The sequence below is a fragment of the Glycine soja genome, chromosome 10 (assembly GCF_004193775.1).
Source record: "Glycine soja cultivar W05 chromosome 10, ASM419377v2, whole genome shotgun sequence".
NCBI classification, from domain to species: domain Eukaryota; kingdom Viridiplantae; phylum Streptophyta; class Magnoliopsida; order Fabales; family Fabaceae; genus Glycine; species Glycine soja.
Window position 1 is genome coordinate 38700041 of NC_041011.1, and position 23528 is coordinate 38723568.

The window sequence follows — 23528 nt, forward strand, 5'->3', positions numbered from 1 at the left end:
TATATTAACAAATGTTTATTTAAAAGCGTCAGATTCTGTGGAGACTGTGCTACTACTTCTACGCCCCAGTGGGCGTGCCTACATACTAGATTTCCCTTATCTTATCTTTCGTTATATCCATCTTGACAACTTTCATTTCATTTCACCATTTCAGACACAGAAAGAAACTGGTGTCTCCGTTTGCAGCGTCACTACTTGCTACAACACGAGCCATGAAACCCACCTTCCCAATCCACTCCAATTCAAATTTCTCACTATAAACCACTTCTTCAAACTTCCCTCCGCAATTCTTAATTCATTCGAACCATGGCAGCGTCCTCGCTCTGTTCCTCTTTCACCTCCAAAACATGGAACCCGCACCGGCCGCACTCATGCTATCACCACAAAACCCCAAGCCCGCCGTATTCCACCTTTCTTCGCGGCGACGTTCAGCTTCATCCGCCGTCGGTTTCTAGAACACGGCGGAGCAGGCGGCGCCAATCGGGTGCGGTGGCGTCCCTCGGAGGGTTGCTTGGCGGCATCTTCAAAGGCGCCGATACGGGAGAAGCCACGAGGCAGCAATACGCTGCGACCGTTAACATAATCAATGGATTGGAGCCGGAGATTTCTGCATTGTCGGATTCGGAACTGAGGGACAGGACTTTTGCGCTGCGAGAACGCGCGCAACAGGGACAGTCTTTGGATTCGCTCTTGCCGGTGAGTTTGAACTTTTGAGTGTCGTAGTTTATGAGCGGTGTTTGAAAAGTGAAATCAATTGTAGTTGTTCTTGATTGTGACAAAGGAAGTGATTCAAGTGTACTATGTTTGTATGTGCATTGCAGGAGGCGTTTGCTGTGGTGAGAGAAGGTTCGAAGAGGGTTCTGGGCCTTCGTCCCTTTGATGTCCAGCTTATAGGTAAGTCGTTCGCCGGCATTTCGTGGTTTATGGAATTGGACTCTGTCATTTTGTGGAAAAAAAAATTTACATGCAGTTCTTAACAGACTTTGGAGTTGTTTTCCAATTAGAATTAGAATGAGAGTTTTGCCTCAGTAATCTGCATAATAAATGTTTGCGTTAAAGCTCAACATTGATTCCCGAAATAAAACTCCAATTCTGATTGGAGAATATCACCAGAAACACTTGTGGAACTGTATCTAAGTTTTGTCCTCATTTTATTGCCTTATTGTGGTGTACTCTAGCCCGTGCTATTTAGTGTGTATATAAATATATGCGTAAGAGAATAATTTATGAATATTGTTAGTTCGGGTCTTGTAGGAGGCATGGTTCTTCATAAGGGAGAAATAGCTGAAATGAGGACTGGAGAAGGAAAGACACTGGTTGCTGTTTTGCCAGCTTATTTGAATGCATTGAGTGGGAAGGGAGTTCATGTTGTTACTGTCAATGATTATCTGGCTCGGAGGGATTGTGAGTGGGTTGGTCAGGTTCCTCGCTTTCTTGGATTGAAGGTTGGCCTCATTCAGCGTATGTCTCATAATTCATTACTTCCCTCTCCTCTTTATGTATGGATTCTGTTTCTACATCTGTATTCCTGCATCGTTGGTCAGTTGGGGTTGGTTGTATTTCAAGCTTTTGTGTTGCTTTGTTGCCCTCCACTCTATTTTCATTTCTGAATAAAAGCTGATTCATTTTTGACGTAATTTGTTCTTTGGCTTTTGTTTAGGTTTTTTATATTTCCTTACTTGTTTTTAAGTGAACTTCTTCAAGGTGCAATGCATTTTAAACCTATTCCTTTGTTGCAGTCTAACAAATGCATTTGTTGGCAGAGAATATGACAAGTCAGCAAAGAAAGGAAAATTACTCATGTGATATAACATATGTCACTAATAGTGAGCTTGGTTTTGATTACTTGAGAGACAATCTTGCCACGGAAAGTAATTTTTCCTTTACATATTTCTTGCATTTAAAATATGCTTTTTAGATTTTTAGTTTTTATCCTTTTAATATCATGCTGAACTCTGAACTGTGGAATGTACAGAGTGTCGAAGATCTTGTCATAAGGGGTTTCAATTACTGTATCATTGATGAGGTTGATTCAATCCTTATTGATGAAGCTAGAACGCCGCTTATTATATCAGGACCTGCAGAGAAACCCAGTGATCGATATTATAAGGCTGCAAAGATTGCAGAAGCCTTTGAACGAGACATACATTACACTGTAAGTCTGCTAAATTATGTTTACAATTTTAAATTTAATGTAGTGTTAAGTTTATTACATAATTGATCCATGTCATAGATAAGGCGTTGTTGTTGTTGTTAAGTTTATCAGCATACATACTCGCCTTTTCTCTATTGGTAAGGTTGTGTCTTTTAAGAAATAAGAAATATTACTAAGCATCATAAGAGGAGTCTGTTTTCGATTTTAGGTTTGCAACAAGGGTTAGAAACCAACTGTACTAGTCTGGTTATATGTCATACTTTAATTCAGCCAATTTTATGTATAGTTGAGGAAATTGTCAGGTGTAATTTTATCTCCTTAGAGCATTTATCATTGGGCATTTGGGCCTATATATTTTAATTAGAACATTGTAACAAAATTACAAATTGGGACTGCATTATCGTTGATTAATATTTCCATCCCTGATATGAATATGACAGCAATGATAAGTGAAGTTCATTTGTGATTATTAGTTTTTTCGTTTTCTGGAGGTATACTTGATGAGATGAGATCGTCATTTTCCTGGTTCAAGATATATGGACAATGTGTTCACATTGTTCATACTATTTTTAAAACAACAAAATGTAAAAATTAGTTGAAGGAATATTTATCCCTGCTTTTTTTATGGGGCTTAGGGACCTTTCCTGTTTTTTCAAACATCTGCCTATCTATGGGGGGGGAAGTTAAAAAAAAAAATAGGAAACTTGACCTGACTAGCCCTAGGTAAATGAAAATGAGGCAGAAGATGATTTTTTTTAGGAAGATGGCTTATAAATATTATATAGAGTGGAATGCTTATGTGATGCTAACAGTCAATTTGATATATAATATAAGTTAGTATCCATTTCATGGACTGCTTGGCAAAGTGAACAAACTTCTCTTTCACATTTGCCTCACAGCTGGGTGGTTTTCATGGGGTTTTACATATTGGTAGATTAAAGATATTATGTTGAAAATGGGAAACAAAGCATTTGTTAAGGGGCTGTTTGGGGTGTTTTTTAGTTGAGTTTTAAAATTTTTAAATTTAGTTTTAGTTTCAAAAAAAATTTAAAACCAGTTTTTAAAATATGATTAGTTTCAAATAAACTCATTTTGAAAGTTTCATATCGTATTAAAATTAGTTTAAGAGTACTTTTGTGTGGTGGTGACGACAATGGTAATAGTGGTGATGTCAATAGCAATGACGATAGAGATATCAATGGTGGTGGCGGTGGAGGTGGCATTGTTGGTGGTGGTTGCGGTGTTGGTGGTGGCAGCCAATGGTGGTGATGTTGTTGTTGTTGTTGGTGGTGGTGGTATCAATGTCGGTGGTGGTGGTTGCGGCGATGTTGGTGGTGGTTGAGGTGGCAATTACGGAGGTGGTATTGTGGGTAGTGGTGGTGGTGGTAACAATGATAGTGGCGATGACAGTGATGGTGATGGTGGTAGCAATGCCGATGGTGATGTCGGTGGGGACGATGGTGGCACCAAATGGTGGCAGTGTGGTGGTGGTGGTAGCCATACTAGTGATGATGGTGATGGTGGTGGTGGTCTGGTGGTGACCGTAGTGATGGTGGTGACAACAAAAAGTGTCATTGTCAAATGTGAGAAATGTGTATTTTTTAAAATTAAAAACCAAATTCTCAAAACTTGTTTTCTTGGTTTCGAAAATGAGTCAAAATGTTTCAAAAATGATTTATAAACTATTTCAGCTCCATTTTTTGCCAAACACATTTTGTTTTGAAAATCGCATTTGAAACCCAAAAATTCGCGACCCTAGGTTAATTAAAAAAACACAGTTATGGAGATTTTGATTTTTATGCATTGTGAATGGTTGATGGTTGGTAAATTTTCATCACGACTATAACTTATTTTATCTTCAATGACAGGAGTGAATGCTCAATTATTAAAATAAAAGTGGATCTTTGAATATTCTTCTTCTTACTGAAATTGTCTTTGCAGGTAGACGAAAAACAAAAATCAGTTCTACTTTCTGAGCAAGGTTATGAAGATTCTGAAGAAATTTTAGCTGTCAAAGATTTATATGATCCTCGAGAACAGTGGGCTTCATATATCCTAAATGCAATAAAAGCAAAAGAACTATTTCTTCGAGATGTAAACTACATAATTCGTGGAAAAGAGGTCCTTATTGTTGATGAGTTTACTGGTCGAGTCATGCAGGTATTTAGAGATTCTACTTGACTTGATGGAAATAAACAATTTAACTACCAAAGGCAAGGAGAATAGTAGTGCCATCAATGGCAGTTTCTTGATTTACATTTGATTTAATTGTTATAATAATTATAAATTTATAATCTCATCCCTTTAATGTACTAATTTTTATTGTAAACAGCTATATGAAGATTTAAGATTATGGCAAAACTTTGCTTCAGATTATGGCTGAGAAAAGTATTAAATCATGATCTAATGTACTGTCCTTTACTGGATAACTTGTGACAGTTATTCAACAATTAAACCATTATAATTTAATTATTTATACTATAAGAATAGTTGCAATTAATAATCACTAGATTTGGCTTGAAGTTTCAGCACAGAAACCATTTATATTAATCTACAGTCTACACCTGGACAATAGTCTACCTCCCTCCTTGAAATGCACATTAGGTGTTAATAGAGATTCCACCCTGTGATACATTTCACGTGCTGTGCTTATCTTTAAACACCCTGTGGTCAGCTGGCATATATATGGATTCTTTTTAACCTGTCATGCTTGTGAGTGCAATGCCAAAACCTTGGTGTTTACATTACTATCTAAATATTTTTTTTTTATTTATTTTGATCGGCAAAATATTAATTGTTAGATTGTTGGTTTTGGTTAGAAGGAGGGATTGAACCCGCAACCTTTTCCTCCTTCCCTTCCTTCTTAACCACCCAACCAATCTTATATCTCCACTATCTAATTATTGTAGCCAATAGCAAAATCTTACAATTCTTTGTTATATCTAGAGAGAACAAAGAATTAAACTAAAGAATATGTCACATCTTCAAATTTCTGAGAAGTAAATTCTGTTGGTATATCAAGGAACAAGTAATTTTTGTTTACTCTGATAGGGGAGAAGGTGGAGTGATGGTCTTCACCAAGCAGTTGAGGCAAAGGAAGGGTTGCCAATTCAAAATGAAACTGTAACGCTGGCTTCTATCAGTTACCAGAATTTCTTTCTGCAGGTTGGAAATGTTGTATCTGAGCTGATAAGTGAATCATCATTTCAGAATTTCATTTGCCTTTGAACTTACCTTGATGCTTTCAACCATGTACCTCTACAGTTCCCCAAACTTTGTGGTATGACTGGCACTGCAGCAACAGAAAGCACAGAATTTGAGAGCATTTACAAACTTAAAGTTACAATTGTGCCAACAAACAAACCTATGATAAGAAAGGTTTCTTCTTGCTTGTCATTCATGTGCAACACTTTAATAAACTGATGATTGTTTTGTCATGTGGAATCTGTATTCCAACTCCTCAATGGGAGGAATGGTAATATATTTTTTATTTACTACATTTATATGTGCAATGTATATGTAAATTATTTTGGTTCTGTTAGAGGTAGGGCCAGTGGATTCTTTCCATTTACAGTTAAGTTTGGAAGCCTTACTGTTAATCTTAGTAGATTTATTTTCTACATAATATAAATTATCTTTATAAATTATTTGATGTTTTTCTAGTTCCTAATCTTAAATTTCTTTCTCAGGATGAATCTGATGTAGTTTTTAGGGCAACTTCAGGGAAATGGCGTGCAGTTGTAGTAGAAATCTCTAGGATGCATAAAACCGGTCGCCCAGTGCTTGTTGGCACCACTAGTGTTGAGCAGAGTGATTCATTATCAGAGCAATTGAAAGAAGCTGGAATTCCGCACGAGGTAAGGTCCCTCTTGTCTTCCTACACTAACCTCATGAAAACATATTAAGATGCATCATTAAAAAAATATAAGCACTTTGTCTCTTTTTGAAAAAATCCACAAACAAAAAGATGAATTATATTTTTCAAGAAAGCCATATTCACCTTCTTAAAACAACTTGTTAAAGTTTTACATTTTCTTCTATTATAATGATTAATGAGCCTCACAACAATATTGAAAGGCCTTATTTTTTTTCAATATTTTATATTATATTTAAGGTAACTTTCTTGAATGTTTAAAATAGTTTATTTATTTAAATATAGATAATACTAGTGTCCTTGAAGAATCCATCCATTTGGAGGTGTTGGCTCAAGTGTTTGAGCTGACAAAATACTCTTTTAATTGGAAACCAAATGAGGAGCGTTCAGCATGTGTGATACAGCAGGTGTTAGTGTTGGAAACATGTCCACCATGGACACCCCACCAGCTCAAGCAAGAGGAGTGTTTGTGCTTCATAGACAGAATGTGGCAGCACAATATTTTCTTAATGATACCCATTTACAATAATTTTTGTTTCTAAAAAAGATAGCCTATTCATAGCCTAGGGAAGTATTGATAAGTGATATCACTGACCAACTGCTCATCCATTTGAAAGAACTATAATGAAGCTTAATCTTGCAACCACTTTTTTTGTCTTAATTTTTTTGGGTATAAATATAGTGCAATATGTATTGTTTCTAGGTTCTTAATGCAAAACCAGAAAATGTTGAGAGGGAAGCAGAAATTGTAGCACAGAGTGGTCGTCTTGGGGCAGTGACAATTGCTACCAATATGGCTGGTCGTGGGACAGATATAATCCTTGGTGGTAATGCTGAATTTATGGCACGCTTGAAGCTTCGTGAGATATTGATGCCAAGGTATTATGGAGCTTTAATTGACAGTTTTATTATGGAGAATTTGTTCTTCCATGTACTTGTTGCCTTTTGATTGAATATTATTTAAAATGGCGTTTGGAAGAAAAGAGGATAGGTTTAGTGGGAGGAGGTGAGGATGCTTCCTTGGATGGGTTTTTAACGAGTGAGATGCTCTCTCTGCCAAGTTAGAAACCCCAAAATGCTTTATGCCCCTGTTTATGAGAGAAAAAGAATAGTATTGTCTGAAATGAAGGAGTGGGGTAGTTATAGTGAAGTGGTTTAGGTTTTCAAGTGGCTCCCACAGTGAGAGAGAGCATATAACAACACCTTGGTAGAACTATTGTAGTTACATATGTATATTCCTTGCTTGCACAATCTCACTGTTTCCAGAATTTATGTCACTGATACAACCTTAATGGGAAAGCATCTTCTGATTATTCCTATCCTATGGTTAAATTCCTATTCTTAGAGCCTGTCTTGCATTAGATCTGAAAGTTTAAACAACTTGCAAGTTGTTGAAGCATCTTATCAGACATGCATTACATTTTTTTCTGGGAACATATGATTGCAGAGTTGTTAAACCATCTGAAGAAGGCTTTGTATCAATAAAGAAACCTCCTCCCTCCAAGATATGGAAGGTATGTCATTTTTATTTCTAAAGTATTGCTTATGTAAATACAGTTATGGTGTGTGTGCTCTAACATCCTTCTACTTACTTTTAGAAGGAGGATGTTAGCAACCTATTCTTCTTTTAGACCAAAATGTCCTATTTATTATTTCTAAAAAGAAAAAGTAGATAAGGGTATTTAAGACGTTATAGGAACCTCCTAAGAAATCAAGTAGAATAAAACATGAGTTTTATTAATTAAACAGGAACCAGGAGAAAGAGTTCTCCTCCAAGGATTTCCCCTTTTTTTATGAACTTTGTAATTCTCTAAGTGAATCCTGCTGCCATTATACCCTGCATCTATCCAACTGATCCCCTCTAACTAAATAACTGCTCAAATTGTCCCTAATTAGCTGTCTCTAACTATTTTTTCCTTCTGTTCTGTCCTAGACGTTTACAATGATAATCTTTTTAAATTTAAATTCATTATTTACTTACTTTTTTCTCATTCTTTTTCATCATTTTTAAAATTTGAATATGCCATGAGCCGATGACTCAGCAAGATTCCACTGATGGAAAAACATAAAAAGGTGCAGGTGGGCAGTTCTTGAAACTATGATTGTTCGTTTTTGTTGGAATGCATCAGTGGTTAATAAAATTGCCACACTTGGAAGTTTTGGGTGGCAATTATTAGGCACCATTAAACCCAATGAGTATGTTTGCATCCTCCAACATTTTTTCAGTTTATGATAATGAACTGTATGCTTAAGAAAGAATGTTGTTTTGAATCCAGGCTTTTGCTTGATCATCTTTGACTGTGAAATGGTTAAAAATGAAAGTGGTAAGAACATGGGTTGGCATTATAAAATTAAGTTGTGCAAGATGAATCTTTGTATGATGGTGGATAGGGAGTTCTGGTGGAAAATGAAAAAAGTTAGATTCAATTTTTTTAACATATTATATTATAAAAATACCCATAAATCTATGTTGCTTTGGATGTGTGTTTGTGCTTATTTTCTTTAAAAGCGTTGCATGTTTGTGTGTGAGTGTGTGCACGTACTTTTTACAGTAACTGTTTTGGAACTCCACGAATATGATATACTGTGATTCAGGTGAATGAGAAGTTATTCCCATGCCAACTATCAAATAAAAATGTTGACTTGGCTGAGAAGGCTGTGCAATTAGCTGTTGAAACATGGGGCAAGAGATCCTTAACTGAGCTTGAAGCAGAGGAGCGCCTATCCTATACCTGTGAAAAGGTGACAATCTGACGATGATGGATTTTTTAGTGTAATTAATGCTAGAAATTAGAATGTTTGAGTAACTACTTTTACTTTTAAGACAAGTAAAGCTTTCTTTGGCATATATATTTTTATGTAGGGTCCTGCTCAAGATGAAGTCATTGCCAAGCTGAGAAATGCATTTCTGGAAATCGGAAAAGAATATAAAGTCTTCACTGAGGAAGAGAGGAAGAAGGTCAATTTGTTTCTTGACTAGTACTTCCCCTCATACATTGCTGTTGATACATTATTAATGATCATTATGACTGCAGGTTGTGGAAGCTGGCGGACTACATGTAGTAGGCACAGAGCGTCATGAATCACGTCGAATTGATAATCAGGTTTTCTCTTCTTTCCTTTTCCTTGTAAGGTTGAAAGGAGGGAAACTGGGATGTACTGGCTTGTGGCCTTGGACATCTGCATATCTCCTACCCTCTTCTATTATTATTGCAGCTATAATAACTACTGCTGCTTCTACCACTCCTACCCTGTTAAATAAGTATTTAAAATTGGAACATTTTTTTTTATCATCCATAAAGCTGCGTGGTCGAAGTGGCAGACAAGGAGATCCAGGAAGCTCACGCTTTTTCTTAAGTCTTGAAGATAACATATTTCGTATTTTTGGTGGAGATCGAATTCAGGTAATGCATTTGTTGTGTTGCTGCTACACTTGGAATTTTGATTGGCCAGAACTTGGTTAATATTGTGATGTGTAGGGCCTAATGCAAGCGTTCAGAGTTGAAGACCTACCTATTGAATCCAAGATGTTGACCAAAGCATTAGATGAAGCCCAAAGGAAAGTGGAGAACTATTTCTTTGACATTCGGAAGCAATTGTTTGAGTATGATGAAGTACTTAACAGCCAAAGAGATCGAGTTTATACAGAGAGAAGACGAGCCCTTGAATCTGACAATCTTCAGTCTCTTCTTATTGAATATGCTGAATTGACAATGGATGACATTTTAGAAGTAAGCCTTGCTAAAATTATGCTCCTCTTTGTACCTTGCTTCATTGTCTAACTTAATAATGCAATCATGATGAATTAGGCAAACATTGGTTCTGATGCTCCAAAAGACAGCTGGGATCTTGAAAAACTAACTGCAAAAATTCAGCAGTAAGTGAAATCTTTTGCCCTCATGCTTGATGCCATGTTCGGTTTAGTTATATGCAGAACCTTGCTTTTGTTCCTTTAGTGCATTCATGCGTGATCTAATTCTCTTGTATAGGCATCATTGTTTTAATTCACTAAAGATTTAACTTCATTTTTTATTGGTGTTAAATGGTAAAGCAGATAATTTTTTCCTCAACCGAGACTAAGTTTTCCCCGAGCAATCTTAAGAACACCTTTCACATCATCCTGATCCACTTAGGGAAAGTGAGAGTCTGGTGGTATTTTTTCGTAAATAAAAATAAAATAGAAAATATTTTCTCAAACCAATCTACTCCTATTCTAAATGATGGCCTAAAGACCAAACTGAGAAGTCAAAATAAGAAGCATCTCTTGGATTGTGTTCTTATGCATTATTTATGATGAGGTTTTCTTTACAAGTTTAATAGGCGCGTCTTGTTAGTGTAAAAATTATTACACTAACAGCTAATCATAAATCATCTTTAATATGATTAAAGATAGTTATTATAAAAGTTAACAAACCCGTCATAAATGAGCATTTTTTATTGGATAATAGTGTAAAAAAAACATTACACTGTCAATGTGTGTATTGTTTTCTCTTCCTGTGTTTGGGTACTTTATAAGAGTTTAATTTCTATCTATGCACTGTCAGTCTAAAAGTTTTACATTATCAACCAACAAAAATTCATGATAAATATGATTTTTAAAGTAGTTATTATGAAAGTTAAGAAACTTACCATACATGACAGCATGGGTGTGTAAAAACAATCGACCCTAGTCGTTTCAAAACCAAATTGAACCACTTTATTAAAACAATTCGGTTTGAACCAAACTGTTTTCATAGAGTGGTTCAAGCAGTTTAGTGCGAACTGTTTGTGTAAAGTGGTTCGGTTTTTCTTTTTTATTTTTAAACACCAAACCCTGCACAACTTTACATTTCAGTTTGTGATTGAATGACAATATTAACTATTTGCTTGCTTGATAATGCATTTTTTTGCCTAATCTTGGATCTAAAATAATGTTGATGGAAGATATTTCATTTTCTCTTCAGATATTGCTACTTGTTGAATGATCTATCCCCTGATTTGCTGGGGAACACATGTTCAGATTACGAGGAATTGCGGAATTATCTCCGTCTTCGTGGTCGTGAAGCCTACCTGCAGAAAAGGGTCAGTTTAACCATCATTATTTGGGAATTAAATGAACCATTCTCCTTATGTTTGTTTCTTTCCTGTTCCTTGAATTAAATAACACATTTGTGGGGTGGGGGTGGGGTTGGGAGACTAAAAGATTTCTACTATTTAAAGGGGAGATTTTTTGTTAGTAAGGTTTTTTTTTTCAATTAAATTTTAAAATGACAAAAAAATGAGATAAGTGATTTAAATCAAGTAATTGATTATACATTTTTCGGGGAGGGGGAGAGGGATTTATCAAACCTCAGTGCAACTTGTAATAACTTTGTGCTATTTAAGGTTGGACTTTTACCATCATGTGTCATGTCTAAAAATTGAGTCGTCTTGAATTGGTTCAGTGGCCTTGTCTTTTCACATAATTTTCTTTACCATTTATTTCTTTTTAAATTTACCTTTTTATTACAACCAATGCTGCCCCATAGGATATTGTGGAGCAACAAGCAGCAGGCTTGATGAAAGAAGCAGAGCGGTTCCTAATCTTAAGCAATATCGATCGCCTGTGGAAAGAACATCTGCAGGCACTAAAATTTGTTCAGCAAGCCGTGGGGTTACGGGGATATGCGCAGCGGGATCCTCTTATTGAGTATAAGCTTGAAGGCTATAACCTTTTCTTGGATATGATGGCACAAATAAGAAGAAATGTCATATATTCTGTGTATCAGGTTTGCTCTTAATGTAGATTTTTAGGCTACTAGGCTTTCACCTTATCAGTTATTATAATTATAACTGCGTAACCCTTTCTTTCGAACTTTTGGCAGTTTCAACCTGTGCTGGTAGAGCAAGATCAGGACAAAACAGAGAATCGGAAATCAGGAAAACGTAATGCACGCACTCAGGTTAATCCAAACCCTGATCCAGTTGGCACTGTCGAGCCTTCAACGACAAGTACTACTTCCTAATATAGCACTCAAGACTAATATGTATCTGGAGTTCCAACATATTGAACGAGAAGTAGAAAGCTTCAGTTGATCCTCCATGTTTGTTGCAATTTATTATAGAGATTGCATATGATCAAATGTTGTAAATATTTACAAATGTATAGCAAGCTGTAAAAAGCTTCTGTTAATCCTCCATGCATGTCGCAATTTATGGTAAAATAGAAATTATGATGCTCAAACGAGTTTTTTTTTTCTTCACAAATACATGCGCGCGCACCCATTAAGTTGATCCTCCATGTTTGTAGCATCTTATTTGTAGAGATTGTCAAATGGTCAAAAGTTGTCGCCTGAATATCAAATGATTGGCCAAATTCCAATTCGGCTAACTTTCAACACGATTCTAAAATAATGAAAAGAAAACATCAAAAGCGTAAATCTGCCAATCTGACTATGGTGAAAACGATAAAATCAGGCTGCGATAGATATTCAATAGCCTTATTTTTTCAATTTTTAATTTATAGTTTACAATATCAATATAAATTATCAAAAACTGTTTAAACATCGAGCCAAAATGATATTCTGCTTTGCTAAATACTTAAACCAACTGAATATTTGATCACTATTTAAAATATCAATACCCAGTTATCTTCCTATATTCGGCAAAATATTCAAATTTAAAATTTGAGTTAACAAGTTGTACAAATTTACAAATGTATAACAAGCTAGAAATGCGTAAAAAAGCTTCAATTAATCCTTCATGCAAGTCGTAATTTATGGTAAAATAAAAATTATGATGCTCAAACGAAAAAAATTTGCAAATACATTTTTAACCCCTCTCCCAAGGGAAAAAAAAGAAATGCACCTTAGAATGCAAGGTCAATAATTTTATAAACAAGAAATATTGATTAAATTACATTTGACAGCATTTTTTAGTCAGGGTCCTGAAAGTTACTTTGCGCATCAAATATTCTTGCCGAATTTTGCCCTTCAGGTGAAAGTTCAAATCTATCGCCTTGAATAACTTGCTGAATAATTTTATTTATGGTGCTTCCTTTAACCTGAATTCATTGAAACATAATGAATAACTCGATAAACCAAGATCCAAAAAGGCATATATTATAAAAATTTAGGGATGTAAAAGTAGTAAAAGCATAAAGTAGCCGTTCCAAACAATGCAAAGAGTTCTCTTAACAATAACGGCGTTAATTTTTTTTTATAAGTATGATTGTATCACAGCAAGGAATCTGTAAAAAAAAAAAGAGTAATAAAGGGGTTTTATTGTAATATTGAAATTTTGAAGAAAAATCCATGGTCATTCCTCGAGAGAGGCAGTCGTAGTTTCCCCAAAAAACTTATATCCTGAAAAAATAGCATGTTTAGATTAACCTGTCTTGAAGAAATAATACTTTCTAACTGTTTTAGAATTGCTTAAAAAAAACTGTTTTAGAACTTTTAAATAATATTTGTTCTAAAAATAGCAGAACCAGACATGATATTAGATCTAGTGTGATGCCAGGACCTGACCTTAATTCCGATAGCAATGGCCGTTTTTAATTGCACAAGTTCACCTAGTCTCAAAGAACCTTGTTTAGTATCTCTAACAAATACCAGGGGCACATTCCTTGATGAAGCCAAACTTAGGAGATGTTTCGTCAGCCAACGTGGGTTACAGTCAGAAGCTACAAGCACAGCCTGCATAACGTAAAACGTCAATAATGTCTTCTTTAGTCTTTACCCACACCCTGACACCAGAAAGAGGCATATACTACTAATGCAACTCGATCATTTATTACTAAGAAAACTAATCGAGTTTGAGCAATGTAAGAAAAAACAATAAGGAGGTTGCCACATGTATTGCCAACTATTAGTATTTGCAGGGATTAGCAAAAACAAAAAGTCTTATTATTAGTAGCTGGCTTTTTGCAGCACCTTGTAAGTTGTAAAGATTAAAACATCATAAAAAAAAGTGCATGTTGAAGGATTTACTTAATAAGAAAAGGTGAAGGTACTAAATAAGTGATTAACAAAAGATTTACATATTCTACATTAGACAAACAGAGGAAATCAACCTGAAGCTTAACTGAAGATGCTGTATGGTTGCTTCTCAAAGAGATGAGTTCAGTAGAGCTTTCTAACTCCGTGCAAGGTTTCATGCGCTCAAGGACACGAGTTACATCGTTGACCCCAATAGAAAATTGTTGCTGCAAGGAACCATACAAATGTTACATGATTGTGTATGCTTCCTGATAAATTTATCCAAAAATGTTTTATAGTAGTTGCCTAAACCACGTAGAAGTTTAACCTTTAACCATATCTTCTCTGGCAAGGAACTTCCATCCAAATGTCTTGCAGATTGGATCCCCCTGTTCAACAGAATAAGCATTAGTAAGATCAGGTTGGAACTTGCACCATAAAATTGAAGGCAGTTGATTAGTAGTTCACTCTTAAACTGTTAAAAATTCTCTCTGGCCACCACTTCAGCTTCAATAAGCAATGGCCTTGTGGATCAAATCATCAAATCATGTTGGAAGAATAATAAAAACAGGAAGCATGAAGCATCACATGTGAAAAACATGCATTATACCTACGGATTGATTGGAGCAGATTGGTGAGACGTTCTCCTTCATAGAAACTGCAGATAGAAACTAAGATTAAATAATGATCATCATTATAGGATTAAAAAAGAAACAATAGCAATAATAACAGAACACAGAATAAAAGCCACAAACCATTAACAACTTAAAGGTAGAAGCATATACAATAGGAATTCATTCACATATATACATACACAAAAAAAGTGGAGGGTGTGCATACTTATTTTCTAGAGAAGAAAGACTGGAATTTGAGTTGTTTCCATCCTTCTTTGGAGTTTTGGCACTATTCCTACTCGGCATACTCTGCTTTCAATGTATTAAGTGACTACAACGCAATTAACTAATTCAAAAAGCCTTTTCAATCAGTTTGAACAATTACGCACTGCATTTGATAAATTTGTCAAAAAAAAAAAAAAAGGTTTACGTCATCGATAGAACAAAAAATTCCAATATCTCGATAATATATAGCTTGTATCGTAGAAAGTGATGAGTAAAAGAACATTGAACGTACCAGAGTCGAAGATTGGAGCTTGAATTGATGCTTCTAAGTTCTAATCGCACTTCAACACTGAAATTTAGGAGTGACGAGAAATAGAGCCCTACTTTCTTTCTTGCCGCGTTTTATATAATAATTTGGGTTGTGAAAGTTGGGCTTGGACTGGGGAACACAGATGGCCCACAACAAATGGGCCCTAATGGAGAAAGAAAATGTGGCCCAGGTCACTTTAAAAAAAGGAAAAGGAAAAGGAATACTGCCAATCAAAATAAAATAAAATAAAGTATATTGATAGCATGGGCTAACATGTCTTGCCCCATTACAAGTCCTTTTTTTTTTTTTTGACAAACTAAAATAAGACGGTTATGTATATCGTACATCTTGCGTTACATTTTGAAAAGTTGATTCAGAATGTAATTTACAATAAGAAGTACAAAATGCAATAATAAAAATACAGAAAATAAATATCAAATAAGACAGGCTAAGTAAATTGGTCATGGATTGAATACTGCCAATTTAACTCATCTTAGAAAATGAGTTGGATCAAATATGATGTTTTAATTAGCAGTAGAGAACCAGAAAAATTAGTAGGTAGTCTTGAATTACATAATCTCATTAATCTTTATATAACAAGTTATCAAGTGTTATTATTTTTGTTTGTAAATTAAAAAACTTGAATATATGTTTTGTAGAAATTGATTGATATCAGGGACAAATAATAGTTTTAAACCACCCAATAATATCTTAGGTGAACCAGTTGCACATGTTTACTAAAAAAGATCTAAACAAATTCATACAAACATCTTAGTTTTCTATATTTAAAAATCTGAATTAATTCATTGTTATTATATTGATTGAACCTACTAGGATCGGTCTAAAGAGATTTGAATAATTCAGAGTTCTTTATTCTATCTTCTTTAGTGCCATAGTAAATAAAATCTATCATATTGATGTGATGAAGTCCTGCTGTGATGAAGTCCTGATGAAGGAAAAAAAAACAAAAGAAGTAAATGGGTATACTATACCTTCTAAAGCATAGCCATGTGACAAATCCAACTGCCCCACATTCATGCATATTTCAACATTAAGCAAGGCTAATAATGCCAGACTAATTCATACCGTTAAGCATGGATTGGATTGATCAGAGTTGGTATTTTTAATAGGTGTTGAACTCAATGAATTGTATAATTAATTAGCCTTTCATCCAACTCCAATGGATGAAAATCTCAATATTTGATTTATGGATCCTATTCAGACTTGAGTTTTGGATAAGACCTATTTAGTATTATTTAATACACATCATTATTCATTATGAATCTTTTTCTTTAGTCTTTTTTTTCCTTGACTAACGATTGGAAAATCTATCTCTGCAATGACAGAGAACCTGTCTCAGCACCTCCATGAGAAACCACATAACAATAAACAACTCCAAGCATAACAGGCGCTACATAATTCATCAAGATACTTTAGGTATGATTCGAAGTGGTCCCAACAGAGACAACACTCCAGTGTTCCTCCACCAGCATATTCAAATCCAGGGTAGCAGGGTCAACATTCGAACATGAAGTTCCTTGCTTCAGTTTTCCCCAGACAAAATGTGCTTAGTTCACTTTAATTTGTATATGTCCTAAAGGAAGTGGCATTTCCTTGAATTTATCAACAAGCGGTTAGTCCTTGCTGACCAAAGTATGCATCTGTGCAGGTCAATGCCTGTGGCAGCACTATGTCACATATTCTGGAAATGATTCTGCAATGGCACTACCAAATTGTAATAATGTAATTCAGATGCCAAAAATTCTACACACATTGGTGTCATTATTGATTCATTTCGCCTTCTACTCCCCACCACTGTCCCTGGCTACACCACTGTCATTATTTTTAAGTACTCTGCGGCTTTTTCACAGGTTGACAAATGAGGGTCACTTGGGTGTTCATTGACAAATCCCGGTTCAGCAGCTAATCATGAGGTCAGACAGAAACGAATGCTTTTGTCTGGAACATAGTAAAATGTATTTCTCTTTCAATTGGAAAAGCACAATTCAGCAAAGCTGGACACAATAGTTGAAGTGTTGGTTTGAAAGGTTGGCTATATCACTTATCTGCCTTCTCGGATGCTGGCTTTTGGGTAAGGAAATATGTTTGTTATCTGTAGGATTACAAGAATTCTAAGATGGGTAAAAAAATGGTTGACAAAGCGATTAAGGTTCCTATAAATGACCAAAACTTGTTTGTTGTGTCTAACGAAAAACAGAAATTATGTGCAGGTCGTGGCCTGGAACAATGGTGGCCAACTGAATCAGAACTTGTGCAAGTAATCCATAATAAGAAAAACATTAGCTGGCAGCTTAGATATTTATAAGGAAGGAAACAAAGTTTTCACTGAAAGGAGGATGATTTGATGTTGCAATATTTAAAGAGTTGCGTTTAAGAGGAAATTAAGGTATAAGAGTTGCGTTTTCTATGAAAATAAATATAAGAAAATCATTTTCTCTCTTATACCTTAATTTCCTCGAGCCATTGATTGGCTGCCTCTTCCACGCTGGAACAGTATCCTACTATATGATTGGTTCAACCATTTCTAGGACTATTTTTTTCGGCCACTTGGGGGTAACTCGTTTCACAATGGTTAATACCCTCAGCCCCATTGAAATATCCAAATCCATGAACACATAAGACTCAAATATGAAACAATCCATATATATTATATGGTATTATATGACACAAACTTTATTAAAAACTGAATTCAATAAAGTGTATAAAATTTGATTATATTATTACTCAGTCTTTTCTGTCTGAAAGTCTGTGAATACAACCGCCCATTTCAGCTTCTGCTGTAGCAGCAGCGGCAATAGTTTTATGCTTCCCACAAGCCAAATACTCAGAACTCTCCCATTGGCTACCTTAATTGTCGTACATTGTCGCTGCCACCGTTTACCTCAGTCACTTCAATCTTTAATTTTTCGTTCCCCCCCTCCCCCCTTTCTTATTTCTTTTCTGAAACCATTACTCTCATAGATATATATGTATGCAACATATATTGAGCAAATGCAAATCCCAGTCTGAGGTACCAACAGTGGTGAAATACATTATGATAAGCCAGTTGAGTCACTGTTATTGGCTAATCACTTCTTTCACTGTCTTTTTCTGTGCAAAGTAAAAACAATTTTTACTCTTTGAATAAATAGGAGGGAAGGGGAAACAAGGGAAAGAAAGAAATTCTTTCCCAGAGAAGGGCGTTTCCAATATAGAAGATAAAACTTAGGGCTCAGACGGAAGAGGGAAAGAGAGCCCAGAATGGGAATCATGACATAAAGTCTTCTGTCAGAGGGTCAAGAACTGAAAAATCATGTCTGATATTACCAAAGATTCTTTCAACCAAGACAAATCCTAGACTAGTCCTTTAAACCCTAACCAGATTCACCAAACCTCATTTCCTAAAAGGAGGGGAAAATCAACTAAGCAAATTTAAACTTTCAGACCATTTTAGCCACTTGGGTGCTCGCAGATTCTGAGCTTGTTTGGGACAGAAAGAAGAAACTTGATGCATGATAAACTTTTTTCTTTCTCATGCTGCAGATAGTATAACCTGCCTTTTTCCTTTTTTTTGAACGGCCAAAAGTATCATATATTAGATATTAAATAAGGATAGTACCAGAGGTACTACAGAGATACAAAAAGAAAGCCATAGGCTGAGGATATAAAGCAAAACTACACAAGCTTCCCCAACTAGAGACCTTACAAAAAACCACCCATCCTTCCCAGACTAGGAGAAGGCAAAGGACATAGAAGATGACCATTGATTAAACGGAATGGCAAAGTCCTTTTCCCACCCCCTCAACCAAGACCAGGTAAGATAAATTGCATCATCCACCAAATTAGAAATGACAAACTGATGATTTTTAAAAATCATGGAGTTCCTATAGTTCCAAATAGAAACTGTGGCTGCTACCCACCAAACCTTCCACTTTCTATTAATAGCTTGCGAAGCAGCCAAAGAGAGGTGCTGAGTGAAGTGATCCACAGGCCTACAATGCATGACTCTAGCTTCGTTGACCCAAGAGGTAAAATCCCACCACAGTGGCATAATCTTATTGCAAGAAAAGAAAAGATGAGTTTCCTTAACTGTTTTACCAGACATGAGTCTCAGAAATACTAGAGAGAACGCACAGTTTGTTTGTGAAAGTCAAGACAACAATGACATAACTTCAGGTAGTGGTCTGAAGGGTTGGAAACCTCACTTATCTACCTTGAAGGATGCTGGTTTTGACGCGAGTAAATGGATTTCAGCAGTTAATGCTCACAAGAAAAACGGCACAACAGAGAAGACATGGACAATATAGGTCCTTCTTCTGTGGAAAACAACGATGCCTAAGGGGTGGAAACATTGTTCCAAGGGAATAGCATTGGGTTCAGATTATTGTTCATAATCTGGTACACTCAACCTCAAATTAAACATGCACATAGACAGGGAGTTCAAGGTTGTGATGACCTACTAGAATTTTCTGTTCTATAATTGAACTTCTACATGCTTATCAAGCTAGGAATAAGTTGAACTGTGTTTTCTAAGTCATGGTTTTGCATTTTACAATGTTGATAAGCAAAAGGTGAAGTAATTTTTGTAAAAAGATATGCTCCTGCCTACATGGTTTTTGTGCTTCTCTTCATATGTAAGGTTTGTATTATTATTCAGTTTATATATATTGGTTACTGGTTTTACCATATTGTGTTTTGTGTAGGTTAACAAACTGCAGCGGGAGAAAAGACTAGAGACTATTGTTGACTTCAACCTTAATGAATGATACAACATAGAAGATTGTACAAAGTGCATTACTCTGCACACAAGCATCACCCGAGGATCATCCATTAATGTCAGAGGTTGTAAGAATGTTAGAGGGAGAACGGCTAGCTGAAAGATGGGAGGAATGGCAGTATGTGTAGGTCAATACAAGGCAACATTATGCGAGACTGCAAAGAAGAATGAAATGGGAAGGGAAGGGAGGGAAACAACTCATAAGTGATGAAAGCAAATCTATATGGATGAATTTGGGGTACCCTACTCAACTGTCTGCCTGCTACCTTTGGTTAACTCTGTTTGAGTTTGTTCAACTACTAAATTTATATGCTACCACCAAGCAATGGATCATATATGCTGAGGATGTTCCACCTTAATTAACATGTTTTTGAGTCTTACATATGCACTTTAGTTAAATACTTACAGCAATCTTATACTATTTGATTATTTTTGGTGAAAGAGAATTACGATTTAGGAAAAAAATGCTAAACATGAACATGCTAATGATTCCTAAAATGCTAAACATGAACATGCTAATGATGCTCCGCAGCCCAAAAGCATTGTAGATTTTTCAATCCCCCAGACAACATCGTATGTAAACCAAGCTTGGTATAACAACGACACAAAAACAAAAAAAGAAAAAATCAAAGACAGCCTGAAGTATTCTAAAAGGGCTAATTTAGTATGAAATATACTCTTTATGCTAACCTTGTCTAATGCAAGACTGAGGCAGTTCTTTGCTGCAGTTAGATCCCCTTTTTTCCAAATGCAGTTTCCTAAACGTAGCCAAGCATCTGCAAGATATGGGTTTAAGAGCACGCATTCTATGGAGTCATCCCTGATATCGAAAAATATCCACACAAAGGAGTAAACTTACCAAGCTAACCACGGCCGGAGAAGACAGCTGGACTAACCGGAACTGGTGTTTCACAAGCTCGACCTCCACAGCGACACAGCCCGCCAGTTAATTAGGGTTACTTAAACAAAGACGGTCCTTCAGCAAAGCCGTAAATCGCGATGTAAAAACCAAAAACTTTGCCCCTAATTACAAAAATACCACCGTGGCGTATTCTAAATCGGTTGTTAATAACCGTCGTAGAGTGTACGTCGTAAAATCAAGCTTTTTTAGTAGTGGTGGTGTGGGTCCACCAAGTTAGCTGTGAGCTACAAACATGATGAGAGGAAATTTGACAAAATAAAATAGAGAGAGAAGGACAAAAACCATTTGGATCTAAGTGACTACTCCGTTCCTTAATTTCTTATTGCCACTTTCCTCAATAATGACTTATTTCAATACCTTATTGTACTTCATCTATGCTTTTATTAAATTTAGTTTTAATAATGATTGCACCAAAATTTGAACTTAGAACCTCATCTATATTACCCTAAATTCCACCACTACAACGATTTCTTGAGTAATAATTGTGCTAAAGATTTAAAAGAATTTTGTACTCATAGGAATTATACTTTGTGTTCAGTAAGATTGTCTCCCGTAGAAAAAAAAAAAACTAAATAATTAAGAAAAATCTTAAAAACACACGTTAAAGAAAAAACTCTTGAAAACACTTTGGTTAAAAAATAGCTGCCAACAACATTTCACTTAAAATGAGAACTCAAATCTATCATATAAAGTAGATTTATAATATATGAGTAAACTAATGGATAATTTATTCAAATAGTACATGCTCGTTTGAGATGTATTATTGATACAATAATTTACATAATATTATATGCAATATTATTTTTTATGTTTATTTTTCTTCATCACGACATTAATTATGTTACACATTTTTCTTTTTAGTCCGCTAGTTGCACATTTTGTTGTAAAATTTATTATATCGTCAATTACATTTTTCTATACCAAAATGGCTTTGTGGAGATCAAATTAAAACATGTTTTATGATTGAGACAAAAATATTTTTATCAACAGATTATGATTCTTATTTTTATGTCTATCTTATTTTTATTGTTAAATTTGTGTTAGAATAGGCACCGTAACATTTATCAAAAACATGTACTTAATTTGTTTTCACTTTTTCACATCTTCTAAGAAGCACAAAACTGTAACAGCAATGCGAACAGGGTGAGATGGTCCTGAATCCTCATGATTCATGAACTGCGAACTGCATATTCATTTATTATCATCTTGGAATGGGGACCCTGAATAAACGACGAACCTCATTTTTCTTATTTTTAGCTTGACCAATAAATGACGAACCTCATCTCGGTCCAACCCGATTTTTATATAGAGTAGTATTTTTTTTTGTTTGCAGGAATTAAATTAGATACAAAAAGATTTACGATAATTTGTAATTTGCACACTCAATTCAATCAATCAAGTTAAATCATTTAGTAATTTTTGCTGATAAAAAAAGATCACTTAGTAATCTTATATACATTTAACTAAATTAACATAATAATTCTTTGTTAAATAATAGGGAGATTTTCTACTTCTTATCCCTTAACTTGTTTTTTTTAACTAACATAATTATGTTTTGTAACAAAAAAAAATAACATAAATACAATTTAGTTTCCTTAAAAAATTATTTTAATCTCATTGATAATATGAGAAGATTTATATTGTCAATTAGTTATTCCTTTAAAAGTCTTGATTTTATTTTGTCATTCAATTTAGTTTAATAATTTTATTTTTTTATAAGAATTTAATAATTTTACTTTATAACATGATTAGACACACAAACAATATTTTATATTGTTGTTCAATTAACATAATAAAATATTTTATAGTATCGTTGAATTATAAATCACTATACACAATAAACTTATTAATTTTTATAATTGCTTTAAAAGTCCTTTTTATTTACTGCGCTTTAAAAGTCCTGTATATTTCACTTGCTCGATTATGCATAAATAGATGCCTCTTATTATGGCCTCCTAATAAATCAAACATCACATAGCAAGCAATTATCAAATATTAGTGTAATTTGGTTCTTCTCTATCACTCTCTTCTTGCTTGATTGTGCATAAATAAAAGACCTATTATTAAATTTCTTAAAAGTGAATGAAGATACTTGTACGATTGTTATCGGCAATCATTAGGTTATATTGTATTCCTCTTTTGCTTATGAGCATATGAATAAAATAAATTATCTTATTGGCCTTTTAGCTTTTCTATTCCTTAGGATTTTAGGGTTATTTTCAGTTGTTTAGGAGTAGCATCCTAACAAAGGTGTTTTTGAAAGTTTTAAATGAGGCTTGGCATGAAACTTTGGAAAATCATTTTCATCCATTCATTTTCTCTAAATGTGTTTGATATTTATGAGTGTTCTAAAGATTTTATCAAGATAAGATTTCATACAAATAGTTCTATTTGATACTCATGTACATAATTTCATCAAATGCATGTTACAAATTATACATCACCAGCAAGAGATATGAAAATCATAAAAAAAAATGTATGTTATCTAAAGGGTAAAATTTCAATTGTGACATGAAAAGAGAGTGCAATAAGTTTGAGGGATAACAACGTCTAAAAATAATAACACTAAAAGGTTAAAAAATATTAATATTATAAGAGTTTATCATTGGTATATGTTTTAATTTGAGTGACATTAGACTCCATTTAGTAATGAGGTTGGGATAAATATACTAGAACTTAATTTAATTTTTATTGTTGTCATTGTAAAAAAAATT

The 23528-nt window shown here is 34.6% G+C and overlaps 1 protein-coding gene and 1 pseudogene across 1 annotated transcript; one reads left to right on the forward strand and one right to left on the reverse strand.

Annotated features, from left to right (window-relative positions):
- The first annotated feature begins 99 nt into the window (after window positions 1-99).
- Window positions 100-12281, forward strand: LOC114369964 (protein translocase subunit SecA, chloroplastic-like). Its single transcript, XM_028327242.1, has 20 exons — window positions 100-696; window positions 822-894; window positions 1255-1461; window positions 1764-1867; window positions 1976-2155; window positions 4097-4315; window positions 5207-5320; window positions 5420-5533; window positions 5845-6012; window positions 6733-6908; window positions 7477-7543; window positions 8625-8771; window positions 8893-8988; window positions 9065-9133; window positions 9332-9433; window positions 9509-9760; window positions 9839-9906; window positions 10973-11090; window positions 11537-11776; window positions 11873-12281. The coding sequence occupies exons 1-20, from the start codon at window positions 307-309 to the stop codon at window positions 12011-12013; spliced, it is 3045 nt and encodes a 1014-aa protein (XP_028183043.1). The 5' UTR covers window positions 100-306; the 3' UTR covers window positions 12014-12281.
- A 440-nt stretch (window positions 12282-12721) lies between these two features.
- On the reverse strand, window positions 12722-20907 carry LOC114369966 (annotated as a pseudogene).
- Window positions 20908-23528: the final 2621 nt, after the last annotated feature.